The sequence below is a fragment of the Ursus arctos genome, unplaced genomic scaffold (assembly GCF_023065955.2).
Source record: "Ursus arctos isolate Adak ecotype North America unplaced genomic scaffold, UrsArc2.0 scaffold_13, whole genome shotgun sequence".
Lineage (NCBI taxonomy): Eukaryota > Metazoa > Chordata > Mammalia > Carnivora > Ursidae > Ursus > Ursus arctos.
The window spans coordinates 43,794,940-43,822,829 of record NW_026622797.1 but is presented as its reverse complement, the minus strand read 5'-3'; the positions used below and the strand labels follow the sequence as shown (position 1 = coordinate 43,822,829).

The 27,890-nt window shown below is 34.8% G+C and overlaps 1 protein-coding gene and 1 pseudogene across 1 annotated transcript; one reads left to right on the top strand and one right to left on the bottom strand.

Moving 5' to 3' along the window:
* Window positions 1–376: 376 nt before the first annotated feature.
* ZUP1 (zinc finger containing ubiquitin peptidase 1) lies at window positions 377–27,221 on the bottom strand. Its single transcript, XM_026489265.4, has 10 exons — window positions 27,114–27,221; window positions 25,221–25,796; window positions 17,571–17,681; window positions 15,745–15,866; window positions 14,281–14,449; window positions 10,570–10,758; window positions 9,957–10,122; window positions 5,626–5,777; window positions 4,326–4,546; window positions 377–619 (listed from the first exon to the last, which is right to left on the bottom strand). Exons 2-10 carry the CDS (start codon window positions 25,780–25,782, stop codon window positions 572–574), a joined length of 1,740 nt encoding a protein of 579 aa, XP_026345050.1. The 5' UTR covers window positions 25,783–25,796; window positions 27,114–27,221; the 3' UTR covers window positions 377–571.
* Window positions 17,738–18,429, top strand: LOC113247910 (eukaryotic peptide chain release factor subunit 1-like; annotated as a pseudogene).
* Window positions 27,222–27,890: the final 669 nt, after the last annotated feature.

The window sequence follows — 27,890 nt, the reverse complement described above, 5'->3', positions numbered from 1 at the left end:
TAACAAAAGCAAATCCCTCTTTTTAGAGCTATACCTGTTAAATATTAATGTAATTTCTAAGTGATGAGGAGGGGATTTCATTATATGTGTTTTATAACAAAAGAAAGCCCAATACTCAAATGTAAGAGCTTGGAAGTGAGGCAGCCTTGGTTCGCACCCTGGATCACAATCATTTTCTTGGGCAAATTACAAACTTTGCAGAGCTTCAGCTTCCTTACAGGACTAACAGAATTTGTCTCACAGAATTGAAGATTACATTAATTAATACATGGAAAATACTAAGAATACCTAACACAAGGACCCAATAAATATTACATATGACTATCATACAAAACCAGTTTCTAACACATGGATATGAGAGGAAATACAGAACTCATAATGCAAACAAAATAGTTTATTGAATTAGTTACTAAACAATGAGGTACTTGAGGTTAGATGATTTAGATGTTTTAGAAATTAAATTATAAGTTGAGTATTTAAAGAATTCAGATTCGTAAGCTGTATTTGGGACTTTAATATCTGAATTTGGAAAATAAAGTAAAATTCCATGATCACTGAAATGCTTAATTCTTCAAGGAATCTTCTCGGCTGTGAAGACTTGAGAAGCTTGTCTCCTGGCCTTGAAAAGGAATTTTAAAGAACTGTTAATTTTAAGCAAGAAGTCCATTATTTAGAATATATATTATCTAATATAAAAAATAAAATTTAGAATTTTTTTCAAGATAATTAAAATTCCTTAAGAAAAATTACAACTTCAAACTTAGGAAATTAGAAATAAACTTTTTTTTTTTTTTTTAAGTAGTTTCCACACCCAGAGTGGAGCCCAACGGGGGCTTGAACTCAGGACCCTGAGATCAAGACCTGAGCTGAGATCGAGTCAGATGCTTAACTGACTAAGCCACCCAGGCATCCCAGAAGTTAACATTTCTAAAGCCAAACCAAAAAAAAAAAAAAAAAATTAAACAAAATATCAGATAAAGACAAAACAGAAAAAAGTAAAAAGAAAATTCACTCTTTTAAGGAATAATGAGTCAAAAGTAAAAATGATGGCTCATGGTCAGAAAGAGACATGTATAAGCACAGAGAAGGAGAGACAGAGAGAGAGAGAGAGCTATGAGCAGAGAACCTTTAAGAAAATTATCTCCTTCATTATGGCCTTAAAAATGTCACTTTAAAAGACTTTTTTTTTTTTTTTAGAAGATTTTTATTCATTTATTTAAGAGAGAGAGAGAGCACAGGCAGGGGGAAGAGGGAGAGGGAGAAGCAGACTCCCTGCTGAGCAAGGAGCCTCACGTGGGGTGGATCCTAGGACCCTGAGATCATGACCTGAGCCGAAGGCAGATGCTTAACTGTCTGATGCACTCAGGTGCCCCTAAAAGACTTTTAAACATTTTTTCTATTTTCACAAGTTGAGTTACAAATCAAAGCACATTATACCAAGCTAATTTAAAACAAAGTTAAATCAAGTTAAGAGTACAAGGATTACATAATGGAAAGCAAAGAATGCATTGATATAATTTAACTACAACTTGTCAGTGTATGAAAAGAATGAGAAAAATAGCTATTCAATAGGTCTGTATGCATTACTTAACTGAATTGCATTAGGAGATATTTTCCAACATAAATCCTTTCACCTAAACAAGTGCTCCAACACCTATAACAGTTTGGAATTATTACTCAAAATATACTTACGGCAGAAATGTATTATGGTAATTATAGGATAGCTGCCAGGGTAAAAACAATTTTTGAAACCTGATTTCTCTTCTTGAATAAGAGCTGCATGATTATTAAAATATTAAAATTAACTCCAAATATGAAGAACAAAACATAAAATGCAGTTACAAGTATCTATATCTTGGGATACTTTAAAATACTAAATTTGCTCTGAAAGTCCTACAATTAAAATTACAGTTCTCACTTAGGACAAAAAAGACATTTTAAAATGAGCTATAAAAAACCACCACCCTGAAATAAAAAGTAAAGTCTTTAATGTGCCCTTAGTTAAAGACACAGGTTTCTATCTGGTGATATGCAGATCAATCAGTACATCAGTATTTGTGGAATTCCTACAATATATACAGCACTGTTAAAAATGGCAGAATAACTGTAAGACACAGTAATTAAAAAAAGAAAAAAACAAAAACCTAAGCTTGAAAGCAATATGTGAAAACAATGTTAACTGATGATTTTTTTTCATTTTTCAAAATATACTGTCCTATCTTCTCAATAATAAAAGTGAATTGTTCACATATAAGCTTAATTAGCAAACATGAAACAATGAGCCTTTGTATCCTCCCAGGAGAAGCAATACAGAGGACGACTCTGGATGTAAATGGACTGAGTTGAAATCCTGCCTCTTGTTACTTAGCAGCTGTGTGACATAACAACTTCTTTGAGCTTAGGTATCCTCATCTGTAAAACGGGAATAATAGTGCCTATACTGTAGGATGGTGCCTAGCACAAAGCAAGCATTATAAAGTATTACTTTATTAATATTACAATTATAGCCCTATTATTATTATTATTTCTTCTCTATCTGGCAGTACTGTACATAGTCAGCCAAGTTCTGATTCTTTTGCTTAAAGACACAGCTGCTCTCCATGACTCAAAAAAACAAAAAAAGGAACAGTAGCAAATGCACATTTTTAGTATTCTATTAACACCAATGTCTCACTTTCCAAAACCAGAAAGTTAACAACTAAAATGTTCAGCTAGGCTCCATGATAATATTTAACCTCACCAATGCTCTCAAAAGTTACTTGTATGTTGATGAACAAGCATCTTGGTATTTTATACCTATTAAAACTAACCTCTAACAAACAAAAAACAGACTCTTAACTATAGAGAAGAGAGGGCTACCAGAGGGGAGGTGGTACAGGGATGGGTGAACTAGTGAAGGGGAGTACACTTAACTGAGTAATGTATAGAATTGCTGAATCGCTATATTGTACACCTGAAACCAATAGAACATTTTATGTCAACAACACTGGAATTACAATAAAAATATAGGGACCCTTGGGTGGCTCAGTTGGTTAAGCATCTGCCTTTGGCTCAGGTCACGCATAATCCCAGGGTCCTGGGATCAAGTCCCGTATTGGGTTCCTTGCTCAGTGGGGAGTCTGCTTCTCCCTCTGCCTGCAACTCTCCCTGCTTGTGCTTTCTCTCTCTCTGACAAATAAATAAATAAAATCTTTAAAAATTAAAAAAATATATATATAGGGGCACCTGGGTGGCTCAGTTGGTTAAGCATCTGCCTTCTGCTTGGGTCATGATCCCAGAGTCCTGGGATCGAGCCCCACTTGGGGCTCCCTGCCCAACAGGGAAACCTGCTTCTCCCTCACCCTCTCCCTGCTTGTGTGTGCAGGCATGCTCTCTCAAATAAATAAAATTTTTAAAAAAATCAAATAAAAATATAAGTCTTTTTAAAAATCATTAAATGAATTAATAAAATTAATCTCTAACTTCATGCAGCCAAATTAATGATAGGGTGGAAAAAATGAATGTGATTTTGGCATTTATGTCACGGCAAAGAAACCTTTAAGATACAATTAAATTGAAGAACCTCTGAAACAATCTTCACCTTTATATTCCAAGTTGTGAGGCTGAAAAGATGAACTCTGGTTCTATTTCTCATTTCAAGTAATTTTAGTGCTTCCCCCTGTAATCCTGTTACCCTTCATAAATGCTCCTCTCCAGTCCTCTGTCTCTTTTCTCCTCAGAGGGAAACAAACCACATGGAGTAGTCGAATAGGGACATTTTTTTCTTTTAAGATTCTGGGAACTGTGCATTTTCTGGACTTGCTACGCCATTACACAACTTCAGTTTATACCAAGTGAGGGGTTTTCAATCCCTAGAAATTCTTCTGAACATACCAGTCACCACTTAACTGTAAGGGATAAAGAGGCAACTGTACTGAAGTTAAATTCTAGAACTATGTCTATCCAGTAACCCCAGATGCCTAAGATAGAGCCTCAATAATTACAAGAATCACACTTAATAAACCATACTTATTAAGACCAATACGCACTAGGTCTCCTGGGATTAAGTTAGGTTTTCTTACTATATACGTTGCCATTTTTCATCATTTGCCTGGCATTAACAATTACATTATATAAGATTAAATATTTTTATGAAGCTCTGAGTAAAGTATTTGAAAGTCATTAGGTAGCATTTGAAATTTAAAGTTGTCCACTCCAGAAATTAAATGATACAAAACCAAAATAATGCAGAATGAGATCTAAAGGGATAACACTGATTTTAACTAAAGATTTTAAACTTGTAAGTTCAACTTGTTCAAGCTTCACATACATATGCAGATACTTACAACTTTCTCCTCTGAAGAAAGAACACCCTCTACTGCCACTATCTGGTATTGCTTATGTTTTAAATTTCCCACAAATTTCCGAAGTTGCTTGAGATGGCTAGCCTCCATGTCTTGCTTTAACAGTTTCTGCATTTCTCGAGAAGGACATCCAGGATCAAATATTAGTAAACATAATGTTCGGTTTTTTCTCTCTTCAATTCCAACAACTGTTCGACTATGACCTATCAAAAAATAAAAAAACAGCTATGTATATGTGTGTGTCCTAGCTATCTATTGCTATACACATAGACGTTACTAAACACACACACACACACACACACACACACACACACTATATATATATATATATTCTGTATGCAGTGTGTGCACATATGTGTTTAGAATAGAAATATAATCAGTTCCTCTGACAGGTACTCTCTGAAGACACAACAGTTTTAGTTCTATTTCCTAACCTTCAGTTTTCATTTGTTCAATTTTTCTTTTCTCAAAGGCTCCATTACAAAAAATTCTATGTCTACTATGCCATATTATTTTAGCTTTTCTTTCCTAATCCCCTGATCCTTCTTATCCAAATTACCTCACATGAAAGCATTCGAAAATTACCTATCACGGAACAAAAACTCTCATGAATCCAAAAGGTTAACAAAAGTAAATTTATATATACTAGAATTTCATTGGGGGGGGGGCTTAACCTTTACAGCTTGTATTCCTAAATGATAAAATCCCCAACATTTACTTCTACTATTCCTGCTGATTCAAATCATCCATTCAATAAAATACATCAAGTATCCATGTGCCAGGCACTATTCCAGGCAGTCAGCTATACAGAAGCAAACAGAACAAACATCCCTGCCTTTATGGAGTTTTCACTCTAAAAGGAAGGAATATAAACAAGGTAAATAACAAGGTAAATAAATAAGCATATTACTATGTTAGATACAAAAAAATAAAGCAGGGAAGAGAGACAGAAAATGCCAGTGGTAAGGGGATGATAACAAGATGGAATTTTAAATAAGGTGATCAGGGAAGGCCTCACTGAAGTGACAGAGGTGAAGACCTAAAAAAGTAAGGGATGAACAAGAAAGGAAGAGTGAACCAGGTGGCCCTGAAATATACGAGGGATGGCACCCTTCAATACCCAGGAAGGTACCGTAATGACAATGTAGCTCTGAAAATCAGACTAACGTCACAATTCTCCCCTCTTCCCTATTATCTGAATCTTAATCTGTCCTGAAGCAAAAGTCAATTAGGTGTCCTGTAAAGGTATAAGTTATACTCATCATCTATGAGTTATACCAACCTTGATGCTGAAGATAGATTGGAGGTTTAGATGTACACACTACTTTTGGACTCCCTTCTCTCTCTGAAGAATAATAGTTCAATATCCATTCAAATAAACGAGGATGTGTACCCAAAGGACCAGTTGACTTATGAAAATCAACAATGTGGCACCTATAAAAAAATTGACAAAATGGATTGTTTGGAGAATAGTTTTTAAAACATTTTCACCAATGGAGTTATACAAAAAATTTTAATTTAGAACTAACTTTATCTCATTAGTATTTTCCTAAGAAGGAAGTAAGTATAAGTTTCATTATGTATCTGGAAAAATGTCATTTTATGAAGAAATAATTATTTAAATATAATAAGATTGATGACTGATCTAAAAGTTACATTTTCTGACATAGAGAATCTCCATGAATAGTAAACAAGGGCCCAGCTTGGTTTTAAAAGTCATCTACATGTAATCTGAGATACAACTTTCACTCTAAAGTCTCTAAACCTGATTGATATCAATCAGAAGCTGACTTCTAATTTTAATTCTGCAATAGCCACTCACATCTATCAAAAATATCCTGAGTATTTTTCCTGTTGGTTCTCACAAATTCCAATAACAGACAAGAAAAGAACACCTGCAAAGATCTCAGGAAAATCCTGTATGTACTCCCATCTATACATCTATCTATCTGCTATTTGGCAGTAGACCACAGTGGTATTCCTACCTCTAGAGGAAGTCAACCTTGAATAAACGAAATTATTTTAACCAGAAGCACTACTGACACTTCTTAGCAACTATTTTTAAAAGGTCGGGTATAAGCAAGGGGCGCCTGCGTGGCTCAGTGGGTTAAGGTCTAACTCTTGATTTCTGCTCAGGTCATGATCTCAGGGTTGTGTGATGGAGCCCCATGTCGGGCTCCCTGCTGAGCAAGGAGTCTGCTTGAGATTCTCTCTCTCCCTCTGCCCCTCCTCCTACTTGTGCTCGCGTGCTCTTTCTCTCTCTCTCATAAATAAAATCTTTAAAAAAATAATAAGGGGCGCCTGGGTGGCTCAGTTGGTTAAGCGTCTGTCTTCGGCTCAGGTCATGATCCCGGGGTCCTGGGATGGAGCCCCTGCATCGAGATCCTTGCTCAGCTCCCTCTTCCTCTGCCTGACACTCCCCCTGCTTGTGCTGTCAAATAAATAAAGTCTTTAAAATAAAAAATAAAAATAAATAAATAAATAAATACTCGGTCATAAGCAAAAGCAATTAAAAGCTTTTCTGTCACTTCAAAGTATAGCACAGATATCCCGTCCTTCCTTGTCTCTCTTGACAAATAAAGTCCCCAAATACACCAAAATTATAATGGTTGCTATCCTTAGCCTCAGCAAGTCTAGTGTTGAGGCTAACTTTCAACTGATTACTACTGAGTTTTAAACGCTGAAATGAACTTCTGGATAAATTGTTTAAAACGTAGGTATGGTGCTTTTGGGTTAGAAATTGACTACATATTTAGGTTTAGAACCTGAATAGTCCCCTACAGAATATAATTCAGAGCAAAGGGAAGACATTTAAACAAGTAGTAAACAAATTCGGAGCAGAGTATTAAAGAGGCTTTACTAAAAAACTAAACTATTTCAGTCACCAAGAAAAAAGCTGGATATATCAGGTATTTTAGACAGATATTTTCCTTTCCTTAAACATTACCTGAAAACTCAGTATATGATATAATATGTAATCTGAAAGTGTGAACAGACTGACAAGAAGAAAAGAAGAAAAAATAAAGTTAGAGGACATTAAAATAGTCCTTTTGATTTAAATAATTCAAGAAAATTATTAAATAAGGTTTTTCTATTTATTTTCTTTTAAAGATTTTATTTATTTATTTTGAGAAAGAGAGCACAAGTGGGGGGAGGGGCAGGAGCAGAGGAGAGCGAGAATCTCAAGCAGACTCCACACTGAGGAGGGAGCCCCATGTGGGGCTTGAGCCCATAACTGTGAGATCATGACCTGAGCTGAAATTCAGAGTTGGACGCTTAACCAACTGAGCCACCCAGACACCCCCAAAGTTTTTCTATTTAACAGTTAATAGTTTTACCTCTGAATCTAATCAATTAATATGGTAAAAATGGTGTAAAACAAACCTAAAGGAAACACAGAGCCATGAAGCTTAAAGGCAAACTTTCCATTAGAGATGACCATAAGCATCTATCTCTGTTCCCTTAAAAAGCCAAACAACATAATACTGAAGGAGAAAATGATTCAAACAGCCAAGACAAAGAGAATGGAGACAGACCAAACTGCCCTGAATTTTCTGGAAAAGGAAAAGCAGAAAAGGAAACATAAAAGTGAATGCAAAAACAGACAATTGTCTTAAAATCCCAGAGAGGCTGAAAGTTAGAGGAATTAGGTATTGGGGAGAGTAGTAGTGGGGCTATAATGTGAAATGAATTGAATATTTGCATAAAGGCAGCAAATCACTGCTTAACTACCCCCTCCATCAATGCAGGAGCTCTAGGCAGGAGAATGGAGAACTCTTCTCTGAAGGGCCCCTAGAAAAGATCTCTCCCTATATTAATATTTTCAGAGTTTGCCAAACAAATAGCAAGCTTCCACCTACAACTCTCTAAATGAAATCTGCTCATCTGCAAGCTCCATGTAATCCTACAGGACCTCTGATCTTTTAGTGCCTCATCCTCACTCTAGGAATGGACAACTAAGGATTTACAGAAGTTAGAAGAAAGCCTTCAAAATGCGAAAGACTAAAATATATAGACATGAAAACAAATTAACGTGGAAAAAACCCACAAAATGTAAGGAAAAGAAAGAAAGAAAATGTTGGGAAAAAATCTGCAACCATAACAGACTATGATGTTATGAAATTACCCCTTAAAATTAGAAACATGATTGCTAAGACACAAATTTCAATAGAACAGTTGGGAGATAAAATTGAGAAAACCTACATAGTAAAACAAAAAGCAAAGATAAAAAATGAAAAATGACCAATAAACTCAAAAAGTCAAAGGAGTTCAGTGACCAACTACCAGAAGTTCCAGAAAGAAGAATAAAGAAAATGGAGGGATCGTAATTATCAAACAGTTAACCTCTGAGCTCTTACTACATGCCAGTCACAGTTCTAAGCACTTTATCATCTCACTTACTATCACTGTAACTCTATGAAGCAGTTACTATGTACATGTTCTTTTTATCAACAGTGGGACTAGGCTAAGACAAATTAAGTCATACAGCCAACCAATAAGCAGGAAAACTAGAATCAATTGTAGGCAGTCTGACTCCAAAGTCCAAGCTCCTAATCACTATACTGAGATCTTACAACTCACAATTCTAGATTCAAAAGCAAAAACAAATGCCCAACACAAAGAATCAAAGCCCCACATTCATAGTGAAATTTCATAAATAGCAGGACTAAGAGATGATGCAAAAAATTTCTGGAGAAAATAAATAGGTTATACATAAAAGGAATGAAAATCAGATAACATTTTACCTTCTCAACAGTAACAGTGATTGCTAGAAGTCAACAGAGTAAAAACTTGATTTGATCTGAAAATGAGTTTGAATTTAGAATAACATAGCCACCCAAACTATCATTTAAGTAGTTAAGGACTGGGAAGCTAATGAAACATGTGTTTAAGCAGAAGAGCAATCCAAAAGAGATAAAGACATGGAATCCAGAAAAAAGTCCAGGCTCCACTTCAAGAAAACAATGAAGAAATGCTACATAATTACAACTTTGAGGGGGATTTAGGAGACTTGAGCAAAGACAAAGAGGGCTTCAAGGAAGAAGTGTCCAGGAATAGGGGTGCCTCAGATTACGTACGTGGAGGCTGTGAAAAAGTTTGAGACCATGATGCAGTCAAATAGCAAAAAGGAAGAGAAAAGACAATTCTTAAGGAAAAATTTTAAAAGCGTTTCAGAAAAGGAAATGAAATCAGCAATGAATAATATTATACAGTCATGATGTAAACTCTGACTTTAACTTAAATAAAAAGTGAGATTTAACCAAATTACAAGGATTGAGGATGAACACAGGTAGGAAATGTGAGGGAAATGCAACAGACAATGTCTAAAACTGATAAACCAAAAAATGAAAAGAAAAGGGAAAAAAACCCCCGAAAGCATATTATTCAAAACAATGTATTCAAAATAATGGAAGTAACAGCTGCCTCTGAGAAATAAGACTAGAAAATAGAGAAGTATATGAGATAGGGGCTGAATTGCTGGTTTTTAGTATAAGCCTTTCAGTGCCACTTAAATTTTATTTTTTAACTGTCCTTTGATAAAAGAAAAAACCAACAACAAAGAAAACCTCCCAGATGTGACAATAACCTTAACTTCGGTTTTCAGGTACATACTTTACCCTTAGAGAGGTCAGAAGTGTATATACTTCACAAGCTCCGATCCAGGCCTTTGTTCCCTGTAACCTGTTATTAAGTTGAGAGGCACCCTGAGGATCAAAACCTTCCTTCCACGCATCTTCAATCATAGACTGAATTTTTGGAATGCAAGGAATTGACATACCTAAAATATACAAGCAAACACGTTACCTGACAGTTACTAAAGTACTATAGATATTAACGCATTCCATATTATATGTACAGTTGATCCTTGAACAATACAGGGGTTGGGACACTGATCGCCTGCACAGTCAAAAATCTGCATATAACTTTTTGCTCCCCTAAAACTTCACTACTAATAACCTACTGTTGACTGGGAGCCTTACCAATAAACATAAAACGAACAGCTGATTACAATACACATATTTTATGTTATACCTATTACATACTGTATTTTAATAATAAAGCAAAAAAAATTGTAAGAAAAAATCATAAGGCAAAAATACATTTACAATATTAAACTGTAAAAAATCCATGTATAAAAATCCATGTTATATGCAGTGCAAACTCATGTTTTTCAAGGGCCAACTACATATCAGTGGATAAGTTCAGAGAATTGTATTTCACGTACCTTTCAAGCAATCGTCATAAGCATCATTTTGCAGTAATGATGAAAGTAGCATCTGGAAATTTCTGTAACCACAACCCCAACCTTTGTCACCAAAAGATGAATGAAAGTGATCCACCCCTGTGGAAAGCCACACACGCCTCACATCTGTGGCAGCATTCTGATAATATCTATAAAGTGCTTCAATAATTCCTAAAATAAAAAAGAGACTTAGAAGATTTAGAAGGATAAGCTATCATCTTTTATGGCTACCTCATATATTTCTAATATTAGTCTCTCTCTCAAGTGCCCCATGTAAATCCTGTCGATTTCATCTTCTTTATCTTTTTACTGTTATAATCTTAGTTCATGTCTTGTTACTACTATGCAAGTTTTCCTAACACTAGCATACTACTTATTATATATACTAAGACAATGGTGCCTCACTGTCTAGGTAACGCGGTCTTAGCAACCACATCCTATAATTGCCAAAGAAAAATTTCCTCATAATAAAACTTTCTATCCTTAGCTCCTAAATCTCTTTAGAAATTTTTCAATATTTTTTGTGAAATTATAATCTATTGTTAAACAGAAATAATAGCTTTAACTAACAGCTGCTTCAATTAACATTTGCGTAACTAACAAAAATAAAAATCTTTGCAACACAATCACTGAATTTCAAAGCAGCTTATAAAAAGGAAATAGTATATTATAGAGCAGTATTCTTTAATCTTCTACGGATATATTAATATTAAATTATACATACTCTATTCTATAGTAATTCTAAAACATATGCACAAATAGAAATTAAAGGGTGACATAAATTAAAAACAAATAGAAATTCTAGTATTTGCTTCCTAATGAATCATATTCCACATCTGCTGGAATGTCCTACCTCACAGAAACCTTTTTACATGGAGACCCTTGAAGAAATATAAAGATAAGTGGGGAAAGTACAGAGTTGCTTTCCTTTCTTATTGCTTGAGATACATAAGCAGTAAGAACTTATAAATACTGTTATAAATAAGGGGAAAAATTAAATCCACACCATCTCTTTCTCTCTCTCCTTCTCTTTCATACACACATATGTACAAACAAATTCCAAGTGAATTAAAAGTAGAAATATGAAAAGCAAAGTATAAATGTTTAAAGAAAATACAAAGGAATATGTTTATAACCTCAAAGTTGGGGGATTTCCTTAAACAAGACACTTAGGATACAAATAAAGACTAAGACAGAAATTTGATAACATTCAAATTTAAAACTCTAATTAAAAATACCATATACAAAATTTAAAGGCAAATTATAGATGCTGAAGAAGATATTTGTATTTCATATAATCAACAAAGAATTAGTGTCCTAAATATTGAAGGAACTCCCACAAATCAAGAAGAAAAAGACAACCCAAAAGAGGACGGACAAAGGAAGGGAATAGGTTATTTACTGAAGAAACTAACTCAGGAGTAATCAGGAAAATGCAAATTAAGTACTATAGCATTTCAAAAATGAGTGGCAAAAATTAAAAAGTGTCACCATACAAAGTGTGAGTGAGAATACAATGATGCAAATGTAGATTATGATCATTTTAGAAAACAATTCTGCAATAACCTTAACAAAGTTAACAAAGTTAGAGATGTATATGCCCTTTAACCTAGTATCTCCAGTTCTGGATTCATTACAGAGAAACTCTTAAAAAAGACCTCTTGACAAAAGGGTACAAACTGAGGGTTGCTGGAGGGGAGGTGGGTGGGAGGGATGGGGTAAATGGATAATGGGTATTAAGGATAAAAAACAAAACAAACAAAAAAACCGACCTGTTCATAATTTGTAAGAGTAAGAAACTGGAAACAACCTAAATGTTTGTCAACACGAAAACAGGTAAATAAGTTCTGTATAACTTATACAAGGAAATATTATATCAGAGTCAAAATGAATGAAGTACAGCTGTAAGAATCAACATATCTGAGCAGACCAAATAGAAACAGATGTATACCAATTTACACAGTTTAAATACATCAAAATATTACATATTTTTATGGACACCTACATATATGGTAAAAGCACTAAAATATACAGGAGACTGATAAATACCAAATTCAGGATATCGGTTCTCCTTGTGGATAGTAGGGATTAGAAGCAGAAATGGATGCACAAGGGATTTAAAATACATATGAGAGGTTTACAGCTTTAAAACAGTAAGATTAGGAAACTTTGTGGTAGGAACAAGGTTGTGTCCATATACATTTTTTTACTACACTAATAGGTACATTAAAAAAATACCTTAAAAAACATCAGGGAAAAGGCATTCTTTGGAGCAAGGCAGATTTGATTGTGAATACTAGCTGGGCCAATAAGTAGCTATGTGGTTACGTTGGGAAAGTAATTTAATCTATCTAAATCACAATTAACTAATCCAGAAAAATGTAACAGGATACAAGTCAATGTCTGTTTTGAGAGTTAAATGATGCAATATATATATAAAGATCTTAGTGTCTAAAACTATACTAAAACAATATAGTAGTCACTATCTAAGTGTGACTATTAAGCACTTGAGATGTGACTTGTCCAAATATAAATACTCTGTAAAGTATAAAATACACACTGGATTTTGAAGAATGTACAAAGATTGCAAAGTATTTCATTAATAGTTTTTAATATTGATTATATGTTTAAATAATAATAGTATGGACACATGGGGTTTAAAATATTAAAATTAATTTCACTTCATCCCTTCTTACTTTTCCTAATGTGACTACTGGAATTAAAAAAAATATATATATATACACACACATACATACACACATATATATTTGGTTTACTTATACTTCTATCACACAGCATTGATTTAGAACATAGTAAACACTCAATAAAAACTTCTAAAAGGCTCACTTTCAAATGTCAAGTAAATGAACAAAATATAAAAGTAAATTATTTTTATTGCACTACTGGGTATTTACCCCAAAGATACAGACGTAGTGAAGAGAAGGGCCATATGCACCCCAATGTTCATAGCAGCATTGTCCACAATAGCCAAATTGTGGAAGGAGCCGAGATGCCCTTCAACAGATGACTGGATTAAGAAGATGTGGTCCATATATACAATGGAATATTACTCAGCCATCAAAAAGAACGATTTCACAACATTTGCAGCGACATGGACGGGACTGGAGGAGATAATGCTAAGCGAAATAAGTCAAGCAGAGAAAGACAATTATCATACGGTTTCACTCATTCATGGAACATAAGAAGTAGGAAGATTAGTAGAAGAAGAAAGGGAAGAAGGAAGGGGGGGTAAAAAGAAGGGGGAATGAACCATGAGAAACTGTGGACTCTGGGAAACACACTGAGGGCTTTAGAGGGGAGAGGGGTGGGGGATCGGGACAGGATGGTGATGGGTATTAAGGAGGGCATGTATTGCATGGTGCACTGGGTGTTATATGCAAGTAATGAATCATGGAACTTTACATCAAAAACTTGGGATGTACTGTATGGTGACTAACATAACATAATAAAAAATTTTTATAAAAAAAGGTAAATTATTTTTAAGTGAATTATTTAATGAAAAAATAAAAGTGCAGAAGTTTCACAAAAACACTTATAAAAAATTATTTGAACAGTTTCACCTAAAAGTATATAAACTATGGATTATTAAAATAAAGCAAAATTCAAAAAATCTTGATTACTTCACTGTTATATGAAATACTAAAATAATGATTTTGATGCTTAAGTACTCACCAGAAGTTTTTGTTTTTCCATCATCAATACCAACAGCTAGCGATTCCATCATATCAGCTTTTCTTCTATGAAATTCAGATGGATGCATTCTTCCCCTGTTGACTTCTATCTCCATATTTCGTAGTTGCTGTTGTTTGTATCCTCCAGAATTATCTAAACCATATTGTCTCTATCAAACATAAAAATGGCTTACTTTTTATGTCCCTTTACCTCAATGAGGATGGAAACTTACTATAATTTTATTTATTTGGAAATGTATTTTGAAACATTCTGGTTTGTAGACTTTCATACAAGATTAAGATTTTTTTATTAGAGATTTTTATTAAAGATTTTTCTTAAGATTTTTATTAAAGATAAATAACACACACACACACAAATCCCTGAGTTAGTAGCAAACAGCCTTCCTCTGTAAACAACCACCAGGGCAAGAGATTTGCTTTCCTTGTAGTAGGGAAAGTAGAGAATCTTGTCTTCCTACTAAAGGTACTGAAAAAGGCAGACGAGTTCTGAAAACACCACTGATTTATTTAAGAAACTTACCAATACGTATTACTTGGTTCCCAGACTAGCCTATGAAGGCCTACTTAATCCATAATTCATTCAGGCAGTAATTCTACATAGTAAATTAACAATGTTTTTTTGCACACTGGATATAGACTCTCCAATGTATAACACAGCCTCTATGGAAAAAGTTTTTGAGATCTAAACAACTTGCAAAGTTACTTAACGAACTCCCTTAAAAACTGGAAACTTTTTGTATTGATAACGTTCAAAATTATGTAAGACAAAGAAAACTTAGGAAAAGCCAGCTTTTTTTCCTCCTCTGAATCTTGGAGGGAAAATGTTTTGCAAATAAATGAATCACCAAGGAGAAAAATAGCCTAAATTAGGTATTCCAAATGAGAATTATACAGTCAGGTGTGACATATCTAAGATAGACTCAGAAGTCTGAGAAAATTATGATATGTACGACGTACATTCGTATATTAAAAGTTTTCCATTAAAAATGGCTCTTTTTAAATGCCTAAATTGCAATCACTAAAAGAATTTAACACTCGGACAGGAGATATTAATTCTAAATTTCTCTTTTAAGTATCTACACAAACACTTAAATTTGTTTCCTAATCTGCCCTATCAATTTAACATAGGTTTGAATCCAGAGTTTACTATTTAATATAGCCTGAACCTGAACAAGTTACTAGCTCCATAAGCACTCTGTCTCTACATCCTCACCTGTCAGTTAGGGAGCTGTGAAGATCTTAACATACTATATATGAAGTGCTTATCCCAGTACATGACCAGAATGAGTACTTATAAGTGGTAGCTATTACGAACTATAAAATGCGTATGTAAAAAGAATATTTTGTATACCAAAAATGACAATAGGCTGCAGTCTTGACAGCATGTTTGAAAAATAAGAACTCTACCAAAGCAAAATATTACAATTGTTATTAATCTTTGTACCTGGAGCTTCTGAAATTCTCCCATTTCTTGTCGTGATTCTTCAGATCTCCTCTTTCTGTCTTCTTCTTGTTGAAGCTGGTGAGCCAATTCTAGATCTCTAGAACATTGGACTCTATCTATGCCTATTAGATATTTTTAATGTTTAGAATAAAATAACTACTGAATTCAAATCTCACTTATTATACATTAACTCATCTTTTAAATGGAGTAAATGCTATTATTTTGATATTTACTCACGACTATGATGTCATGGAAACACTGCTTCTAGCAGAACTTGAACAACTTCTATAAGGGTAGAACCTTTACTTAAATCACTAATATTCACCGAATAGGTAGGCTGTGACAAGCATTTTTCATTAACTATCTCATTTGATCCTCTCAACAACCTTAGGAAGTAATACTTAAATTCCTAAGGAAACTTCCTTAGAGAAATTAAGTAATACTCTTCATTGGTATTCCTTATTAACACAAATAAAGAAGATTGGCTTTTAAAATAAACTGGGGAAGAAAAGGAAATAATAAGAGCATAAAAATATGTTTGCAAAGTACAGCTTAATTACAATCAGGTCTCAAACAAATGGTACAATTTTGCATCATGTTGCCATTTCCTCTCTACCCCATATCCCACAGATTCATTAGTCAGTGGCTTCTGACCAGGATCTTGTCTCCCCGACTTCCAAATTGATATTTGAATTATGTATTTGAATATTCTTTCTTTTCTTTCAAATTTCTCAGTCTCTACTACATCTTCCTATTTGGTCCCCACTCCTGCTGGAGACAAACAATTTACAACTGATTTTTAGCATACTTCTGACACTATCTATAGTGATTTACTCAGGCCTATCTTTCATTATCTACCATAGGCTTACAGAATAATTTATGTACCCATAGAAAGCCTATTATAAACAAAAGAAGAATTGTCATTCAGCTTCAGAGTACTTATAAGTGGTAGCTGTACACCAGCAGAGAATCACTGTAGTTTGTAGAGAATCACTGGAGTAGAGGACTGTTCTATCTTTGCTCCAGTGATTCTCATTTTGGGATTAGGCTGAGTGAGCAAGCAGTATTACTCATGAAGATCACTGACTGGTACTGGGATCATTAATACTAGATAATGAAGATCCCTGAATTAATAGGAGAAACCAATGTACCTTAAGAAAATGAAATCCAGTAGAACACAATTGGTTTCTCTTAGGGCCTACTTTATATTGTTTCATTGGGACTCTGAAACTCACAGAATCCTTCCACTTCTAAGGCACCACAGTGATTACTTAATCAATGCCACTATTCCAAAAGATAAGGGACAGAGAAAAAACTGTACAGAGTCACTTACAAAACTAGTAAGTGGTAATATAAGGAACTGGGCAAACTGGAAATGAACCTGAAAAACATTTAAATCATATAGTTCATATACATATTTTTTTAAGTTATATGTACCCTATGGCAGCTTCCTCATTCAACAACACCTTTTGCTGAGCTGATGCTAAATTCAGTTCTTTCTAGCTCCTGAAAGAACAGCCTCAACTTCATCAAACAGGTTTCTTAAATTGTACATATTTCATTGTTTTCTAAATATTGGTGTTCTAGGGCAAAACTCTGGGGGCAAAACCACTAGTTTAGCTGCTGCTCCCAACAGTTCATCCTATACAACTTTTCTGTGAAACAACTTCTAAAAAGAAGTTGAAGCTACATTAGAATTCTTTAAAGGGACAAATTTATTTTTAACCAGTATGCTTTTTTCCCTCTATATCACTACTCTAATTAGATATATCCTAGGAAACAGAAATTAAATCATGAGATTCTTATTTTTAAACATATCAACACACCTTGTCCAAAGCTGCTTTCTTCCAAATGTAAGTCAACATGTTCCTGGAGAATATGGTAATTTGTACAGATGAGTCCACACATAGGGCAGTCATACAGTGGTTGATCATGACCTGTTTTAGAAATATAATTCAGTTGGTTTTATTTTGAGAGCTTTTAGATTTTTTGACCCTACGTCAAAGAGAATAACTGTATTTAGGAGGTAGCTGAGACTGCTAGGCAGCTGTTTATTTCCACAAAGTGAATGGGACTGGTCTCATTTTAGGTGGATCAGCTGACCTTAAAACTGAACCAAGTCAATCTGATACATGTGGAGAGACGCTGCAGTCAAAAGACTTAAAATGAGTTGATGGAAACCAAGCCACTGAGTTATCTGTTGATGTTCTTTCCAAGGTAAAATCCATTCAAACAGAAAAATTAATTCAACACGTTGGTGAAATCAGCCAGGACACAAATAAGTACTGTTTTGGAGCTGAAGATACACTAAAGGCTTTGGAAGTGGGAACTGTAGAGATTCTAACAGTTTATGAAAATCTGGATATAATGAGAAATGTTCTTCATTGCCAAGGCACAGAAGAGGAGAAAATTCTTAACCTAACTGAAGAATAAGAGAAGGATAAATCTCATTTCACTGACAGTATAGGAACATGAACCGATTGAGAGTATGTCCCTTCTGGAATGGTTTGCTCGTAACTATCAAAAATTTGGAGCTACACTGGAAATTGTCACAGATAGGTCATATGAAAGATCCTAGTTTGTGACAAGATTTGGTGGAACTGAAGTATCTTGCAATACTGAGTTGATTTCCATGGAATGGAACATCAAAGAGGAGACGATGAATTTTTTCACCGTGATGACTAGCAGGTAGTTGACATGGGTCCCAGAAAATGTGCCTCCCCCTGTAGCAGCCAACTAACATACCCCTGGTGGAATCCAAATGATCCCTGCCTTACAACTGGACCATTTCCAGATCTTAATCCAACAGCACTGGCTACTGAAAACAAAAACAAAACAAAACCAGACCCAACCCTATACTTGGCTTTGTCATGGTGTCAACATTGCAGCTTACAACTAAGTTCCTAAATGTTACTTTGGACTAAATTTAAAAAGAAACCCAGTTTTTACTTTTATTTGATGACAAATTGGGTGCTCTTGCATTTTATGAAAAAAATTTTTTTAACCTTCATACATTCAAGCAAACATAATTTAAGTGCTATAAATCTTCAAAAGTTAACAGAAGTGACATCCTAAAAAAAGAAATGCTAGAGATCGACCACTTAGGCTTATTAAGCAGGCTGGACATGGCTGAGGAAAGAATCTCTGAGTGTGAGGATATGACAAGAGATATTTCCCAAAATGAAACAGAAAGAGACCTCCAAAACATTAAAAAACAAACAAACAAACAAACAAAAAAACCCCCCACAATCTCCAAAAACTGTGGGAGAACTGCAAAAGGTATAATATACACAAAATGGGAATACCAGAAAGAAAGGAACAAAAGTATTATTTGAAGCAATAAGGTCTGAGAATATCCCCAAGTTAATGTCAGACATCAAACTATAGATCCTGGAAGCTCAGAAAACACCAAGCACAGTAAATACCAAAAACTACATCTAGGCACATCATATTCAGACTTCAGAAAATCAAAGATAAAAAATCTTGAAAGTAGCCAGAGGGGAAAAAACACCTTACCTATAGAGGAACAAAGATAAGAATTACATACAACTTTTCAGAAGTCACTCAGGAAATAAGAGAGAGGAGTGAAATATTTAAATTTTCTAGAAGGAAAAAAAAAAACAAAATAAAAAAATACCCCCACTAACCTAAAATTCTGTACTATTCAAAATTATCCCTCAAAAGTAAAGGAAAAATAAAGAATTTCTCAGACAAAAATTAGGGAATTGTTGCCAGTAGACTAGCTGTGCAAGAAATGTTAAAAGAAGTTCTTCAGAAAGAAGGAAAATGATATTGGTCAGAAACATGGATATCCATAAAGGAAGAGCAGAAGAGCATCAGAGAAGAAATAGGAGACGGTAAAATAAAACTTTTATTTTTCTCATTAATTGATATAAAAGATAAGTTTATTTAAAAATAGCAACAACATTCAATTGTGTGTGTATATATATGTATATACATGTGTGCTAACATTTACTTAAAATGAATGGCAGCAATGACATAAGGGACAGGGGGAGGAATTAGGAGTATCTTATTATTATAAGGTCCTTGTACTTCTACAGTGATACAACGTTACTCAAAAGTAGACTTGAATTAGTTGTTAATGTATACTGCAAACTCTAGGCCAAGCACTAAAAAAGTAAAAACAAGTATAAATAGAAAGGAGAGTATTAAACAAGTGACATCTCTTGCGTATGATCAGGAGTAGAAGTCCAAATGCATCTTGATATCAGAATTGCCACAGAAAACATAATGTAGTCAAGTACTGGAGAGAACACTTTACTCACAGTAAACACAGAGAAACACACAGAGAAGAGAAAGAGCAAGATCTTCTTTGGTATTGGACATCAGTCTGCCATGGCCAGTGGGTCACTTCCAGCAGCCAACACAGGGCAATTGGTCTGTACACACCTCTCTTGCACCACAGAATGAAGGATGTCATCCCCTTCAGCAGAGGACAGAGCTAGCATTAAGGCTGTTCAGGTGCCATATGACACACATGCTTAAGCAAAACAAAGGGGTATACATTGTTGCCTGAAACAAGGGAAGATATTTCCATACACAGGCTGTGAGGACTCTATCTCTTGAAAAGGAAGTGTTCTAGGCCCAAGGATCATTCTTATGTTGCCAAATAGGGTCAAAAGACTACATGCATAATGAATCATGGAACATTGCACCAAAAACTGGGGACGTACTGTATGGTGACTAATATAACAAAGTAAAAATTATAAAAATAAATAAATAAACATAAAATAAAGACTACATGCATGAACTATTTTTTCCCCATGGAGAGAAAATGAAATCATATGAAATGCTCCATTAAACCACAAAAAATAGGAAAAAAGTCAAAGACAAAAAAAGAAGCAAAGAACAAGGGCAACAACTAGAAAACAATAACAAATATAGTGTGGATATATTAATCTAACTATAGGAATAATCACTTTAAACATCACTGGTCTAAACATACACAATAAAAGACAGATTATCAAGGTGAAACAAAATATAAGATCTACCTGTATGTTGTCTACAAGAAATACATTTTAAATATAAATACACATATAGAGGGGAGCCTGGGTGCCTCAGTTGGTTAAGCATCCGACTTGGTTAGATCTCACGGGTTGTGAGATGGAGCCCTGCATGAGCTCTGCGCTCAGTGGGGAGTCTACTTGAAGATGCTCTCCCGCTGCCTATTCACCCCCCTCCAAAATAAATATATAAATTAAAAAAAATACAAATATAGGTTAAAAGTAAACGGATGGGGAAAGATACATCATGCTAACACTAACCAAAACCAAAACCAAACGAACAAGGAACTGGGAGTAGCTATACTAACTTCAGAAAGGGCAGATTTCAGAACAAGGAATGTTATCCAGGATAAAGTGGGGGATTACATATTGACAAAGGGTTCAATACTCCAAGACGACATAAAAATCCTTAACCTGCATGGGCCTAACAGAGTGTCAAAATACATGAGGTAAAAATTAATAGAACTGCAAGAAGAAACAGATGAATCTGCCATTATACAGTTAGAGAATTTTTAACACCCCTCTTTTAGAAGTGGACAAATCCAGCAGGCAGAAAATAAGTACGGATATAGTTGAACTCAACAGTACCATCAATCAACTGAATGTATTTAGACACAGGTTCATCCAACAACAGCAGAATATACACTCTGCTTAAGCTCATATAAAATATTCACCAAGACAGACTACATTCTACGCCATCAAACATAAACTAGGCTATTAAAGCTTAAGAAATTTAAAGAATTAAAATCAAACAATGTCTGCTCTCAAACTACAAAGGAAATAAAAATTAAGAGCAGAAAAATCCCCAAATACTTGGAGATTAGACACACATTTAAATAATGTATCAAAGAAATCTCAAGGGAAATTTAAAAATATTTTGAACTAAATGAAAATTAAAATACAGCTTAAAATTTGTGCAATGCAGCAAAAGCACTGCTTTGAAGGAAACTAATAACATTGAACGCATATATCAGAAAAGAAGAAAGATCAATCATCTAGGTTGCCACTAAAGAACATTAGAAAAAGAAGAACAAGTTAAATCCAAGATAAGCAGAAGAAATAAAAAAAAAATAGAGCAAAAATCAATGAAATTGAAAACAGAAAACCAATAGAGAAAACCGATGAAACCAAAGACCTCTAGCCAAGCTAAGAAGAAAAAAGAGAACACAGATTGTTAACACCAGAAATAAAAAAGGGGACATCACATGTCCCATGTATATTCCAAAGATAATAAAGTTATATATTATGTACTATGCCACAAATTTATAAACTAGATGAAATGGACCAATTCCTTGAAAGACACAATTGGGCAAATCAATACCAAAAAAAACACAAAAAGAAACCAAACAAACTTAGGTAAAAACCTAACAAAATATATAACAAGATATACATGAGAAAAAAAATACAAAATTCTGATGAAAGAAATCAAAGAACAACTAAGTTGTTTCTAGTATTTCTCGTTCATGATAGGAAGACTCGACATTGCCACCATGTCTATTCTTCCCAACTTGATCTATAGATTCCAAACAATCCCAATAAAAATCTCAGCAAGCTGTTTTGTGGCTATCAAGTAACTGATTCTAAAATTTATATGAAGAGCCAAAAGATCCAGAATAACCAACACAATAGTGAAGAAGACAGAGTAAAAGGACTGGCTCTACCAGACTTCAAGACTTACTGTAAAGTTACAAGTATCAAGACACAATGGTACTGAAAAAAGAATAAATAGATCAATGGAACAGAACACAGAGCCCAGAAATAGGCTAATAGCCCAGCTGACTAATCTTTGACAAAGCAAGGGCACAACTGTGGAAGAAGGAAAATCTTATTAACAAATGGTGTTGGAACATGTGCACATCAAAATGCAAAGAAAATGAATCTAGACTCAGACCTACATCCTTCACAAAAAGTTACTTGAAAATGGATCATAGACCTAAAATGCGAAACCACAAAATTCCTAGGAGGTAACATGGGAGAAAACTTAGATAACTTAGGATATGGCGATGACAACACCAAAGGCATGATGAAGTTACAAAATAATTGATAAGGTGGACTTCATTAAAATAAAAAAACTTCTGCTCTGCAAAAGACATTGTCAAAGAGAATAAGAAGACAAGTCACAGAATGGGAAAAAATATTTGCAAAAAGATACATGTACTAAAGATCTGTTATCCAAAATATACAAAGAACTCTTAAAAATCAACAATAAGAAAAGCAAAACCAGATAAAAGGTGGGCTGAAGACCTTCACAGACACTTTACCAAAGAAGATATACAGATGATAATTAAGCATACAAAAAAATGTTCATGTTATGTTTATGAGAGAGCACTTCAAATTAAATTAAGATGAGATACCACAACACAAATATTAGAATGGTCACAATCTGGAACACTGACGATACCAAATGCTGGTGAGGATGTGGAGCAACAGGAAATCTCATTCACTGCCACTGTGAAAGAGTTTGGCAGTTTCTTACTAAAACTAAACACACTACTATTATACAATCCATTAACCACATTCCTTGGTATTTACCCAAATGAATCAAAAATTCATTTGTCCATATAAAAACCTGCATTTGGATATTTCAGGGCGCCTGGGTGGCATAGCCGTTAAGCGTCTGCCTTCGGCTCAGGGCGTGATCCCCGCGTTATGGGATCAAGTCCCACATCAGGCTCCTCCGCTATGAGCCTGCTTTTTCCTCTCCCACTCCCCCTGCTTGTGTTCCCTCTCTCGCTGTCAAATAAATAAATAAAATCTTTAAAAAAAAAAACCCTGCATTTGGATATTTAAAGCAGCTTTATTCCTAACTGCCAAAACTTGGAAACAATCAAGATGTTTTTCAGTAGGTTGAATGGATAAACATACTGTAGTACATCTGGACAACGTAATATTATTCAGCCCTAAAAAAGAGCTATCAAGCTATGAAAAGACATGGAGAAACATTTAAATGCATATTACCAAGTAAAAGAAATCAATCTGAAAAAGCTACATATTGTATGATTCCAATGGCATTCTGAAAAAGGCAAAAATATGGATAGTAGAAAGATCTGTGATTGCCAGGGGTTGGGGTGGGGGAGGGGTGACTGGGTGGAGCACGGAGGATTTTTAGGGAACTGAGGCTATTCTCCATGATAACTAAAATGGTGCGTAGTTGTTATTGCACATTGTCAAAACCTGTAGAATGTACACCACCAAGAATGAACTTTAATGGAACTATGGACTTTGGGTGATAATGATGCGTCAGTGTAGGTTCGTTTAGACCAAATAAATCACTTCGTACAGATATTGATACTGGAGGAGGTTATGAGTATATAAGGACAGTGAGTACATGGGTATTCTCTGTACTTTTTACTTAATTTTGCTGTGAACCTGAAACTGCTCTAAAAAATAACATTAATTTAAAAAAATGAATCTAGACACTCTCCTTACATCTTTTAAAAAATTAACTCAAATGAGTCACAGACTTAAATGTAGAATTCAAAACTATAAAACTTCTAGAAGATAACATAGGAAAGGTGACCTTGGGTTTGGTGATGAGTTTTTAGACACAACGTTAAAAGTACAATCCATGAATGAAGAAATCAAGTAAGTTGCACTTCATTAGAGTTAAAACTTCTGCTCTGTGAAAAACACTGTTAAGAGAATGAAAAGAAGCTCCAGACTGAGAGAAATACCTGCAAAACACATATCTGATAAAGGACTTGTATCCAAAATAAACAAATTACTCTTAAAACTCAATAGTAAAGAAAGAGAGGATACTAAATACACTGTATGTACCAACAAAGCCTCCAAATACATAAAATACAGCCTGATAGAACTGAAAGGGAAAATAGACAAATATTATAATCGTGGACTTCAACAACCGCCTTTCAAAAACTGGTAGAACTGCTAGACATGAAATCAGCAAGGCTATAGAAGATCTGAATACAAACAAAGTGATCTAAATGACAAACTTACAACACTCAACCCAACAACAGCAGAATATATATCTCTTTCTCAAGTGTCCATGGAATATGTACCAAGATAGATCATATACAGTATCTTGGTAGATAAAACACATTCCAACACATTTAAAAGAACTAAAACCATACAGTGTGTTCTCTGATCATAAGGGAACCAAACTCAGAACCACAGAAAATCAGAGTACAAGACAGTTCAGGTGCAACTGGGCACGTGGTAAGTAAAAGAATGCCCTCTGAAAAATTGATTCTGAGTGTATATCTCCTCAGAAAGTTTCTAAAACTACTCTCAATGTAGTTGAAACATTTATTATCTGAATCAAAAATTCTTTTCCATAATTATATTTTTATATTGTAATAATAGAAAATGAACAATGTTATAAGCTGAATTTAAAAAACACATTTGCAGTAATCTGATTTACAAACCAACTTTTAGGATACCACATATTAAACTGACACTACTGTTACTTATTACATAAAATGAGTATCTTACCTTCTGATGGAGTGTCTAAAAGATCGGCATGCTTTGTTTTCACATGATTTTCCATATCTTGACTACAGTCTTCTATTCTTCCGCAGAACGGACATTCAGGAGGACTATATGTTGTTTCATAAATTGATCCTTTTATTTTAGATGGATCACACTCTTTTTCCTTACTTGTAAGGAATTTTCTAGATTCAGTTAAGTTCTCTGAATAAAAGGCTTTATGTTTTAAAGCACTATCATTAGGCAGGCTTTGAGCTGAAATTTTTGGATGATTAGATGCACAAGCTGAATGGACACTAGAACTAACTTCCACTCTACACTGTAAGGTATTGTCCTTCCTGTTATCTGAAGTTCTAATCTGTATTGTATTGATCCTCGCAAAGCTTCTTTCTAGTTCATTTTGCTCAAAATGAGCAGTTTCAATATGAAAACACATTTCATCATAATTCACACCTGACAACTTGCAAAATGGACATATAACTTCATTTTCCATGTGAACAATGAGGAGGTGAGCTTTCATGTCTGGTTCTGAGGTTACTGTTTCACCACAAATATCACAAGAAAGCATAGTACATCAGGTAGCTAGAAAAGAATATAACATTATTTTAAGTTTGAAAGACTGAAGAAAAATATGCATTCTATAAAATGATTTGAAACAAATTTTTAACAAATATTTATCAAAAACTGGATTATTTGGATGAAGATATTTTTGATGTACTTAACTGTTCCTCAAATGTACAAACTTCATTATAAATCTCAACCAAAATTTCTCTACTGTATTTTAAGTTTATGGTTTCAATAAAATAAAGGCAATAGTTCAAGTTAAAATAAATAATTTTTAATATATTTCAATAAGCATGTCTGGTGTGAAGTAGAGAAGAAAATAATGTTTATAAAATTGCCCAAGTATGGTAAGTCAGTTAAGGGAACACTAAAAGAAGAAATCTTATCAACTGATCTATCTAAATAGGGAAACTTAAAGTTGTTAACAATGGGGAGGGTAAATAAACACATCTTAATAACAAGAGTTAACAGGTAAAGAGCTTTAGATATATCAAAGTAATTTAAGTAGCATTATTATCATCCTATATGAAGGAAACCCTGGCTCAGATAGGTCACCAAGGCCAGAAAATGGGTTTGCCAAACTGCTAACCCAGTCAGGCTCCAAACGCTGTCCTCTTAATCCAAAGAATAAAAAGAGTGACCATGGTAGCTAAGAGCACAGATTCCAGAACCAAGAGAACTGGATTGCAATCTCACGTCTCAGAATTTTAGGTAAGACAGCCCATGTCTTTGAGGTTCGGTCTATAAAATGAATCGTACTAAATCGGCAGTCACTTTAGGGTTTTATGGATAATACAGTACTGGGTACGGACAAAGGTGATTTTGTTAAGAATTTTTAAAAGGCAATCACAGCCACAACCTTCCTATATCGTTCAGCTAAGGACTATTTAAAAAAACGAAAAGAAAAATAAGGAAACTATTCCCATTGTTTGAATAAATTTAGCTTTATAAGAACTTCCTACATTGTCCTTATGTTTCTTATTCCCCTTCAGACAAGTGAAAATAGTTCCTGATCTTAGAAGCAAATTCTACCAAACCACCAGTGGAAAGAACGTCACATCGTTTCTTCTTTTCCCGGGGCTGGGACACGGCTAAACAGAGAGATACGCTTGAACTGCCAAACACTCTGATCAGAACAAGTGGGTGAGAGATATAAGGAGGCTGTGACAGGTGCCAGGCTGGGCAGGCGGTGAGAGAAGCCCTAAGGGCCAAATGCCAAACGGCCCAGTCTGCCCAAAAGTCCGCGCCAACGTCCAGGACCCGAAACCGGCCCCAGACACTAACTGGGCCAAAGTTGAGGCCGGGGGAATAAGGGAAGGGACCGTTAGTTCCTACCGGCCCAAAGATCCGGCCGCGGCTACACTGCCTTGTGCTTGGCTTCCTCTTCGGGTCGGCCGCCGACGCCGTCTGGCTCTCCCGCAGAGAAGTGCACGTTCAGCGCCGATTACCTTTCCCGGCCTGGAAGATTGGGGGGACCTCCCTATACTCAGAGATTCACAGTTAACCAAGAAAAGAACCAGCGCCTTCAAAACACTTTCATTTCCATTATCACATTCAAAAACGCTTTTCCTCTGTACCCCCGGAAGGAAAAGACTCCCATCATACACTGCTCCACGCCTGTCTGGGTTGTAGTGTTTTCTGGGAGTCGTAGTCTTTTTTTGCATCCTCGGTTCAGCGTGCTGATTCCTAAATTACTAGGAGGCACACAAGGCTCTGAGAATTTTCAGAATGAATTCCTACGAAGGGTGCTAGGACATTACACGAGTACACAATACCCTAAGGCCTGACTGCCGCGGTATATCAAGACAGAGGCCAAATCATGTAGGCTCTTGTAGAAAACTATTGGAATATTTAAACAGGAGGGTGGCATAATCTGATAATGCACAGTATATTCAAATTTTGTGGTTCAATATGGCAGACTGAACATGTACATCTATATTCCCTGCCTCTCACAATCTACTAAAATGACAGAAGAATAAAAATAATAAAAATAAATGTTAATGAGATTTTAATAACATTTGAAAGCTAGAAAAAGGATGGATGAGTAGTAACTAACTTGGCTAAGAGAAGTGAACAAAAACAAATCGGTTTATACACCGGAATTCTGGAAAT

What these genes read in the sequence shown, in the direction of transcription:
- ZUP1 (XM_026489265.4), bottom strand. Translation starts at nt 25,782, where the DNA reads ATGCTTTCTTGTGATATTTGTGGTGAAACAGTAACCTCAGAACCAGAC. An exon ending in TTTAGACACTCCATCAGAAG is followed by an intron (nt 17,682 to 25,220) that starts GTAAGATACTCA and finishes TTTCTAAAACAG; the next exon opens with GTCATGATCAACCACTGTAT. An exon ending in CTGACCTCTCTAAGGGTAAA is followed by an intron (nt 5,778 to 9,956) that starts GTATGTACCTGA and finishes ATTTTTTTATAG; the next exon opens with GTGCCACATTGTTGATTTTC.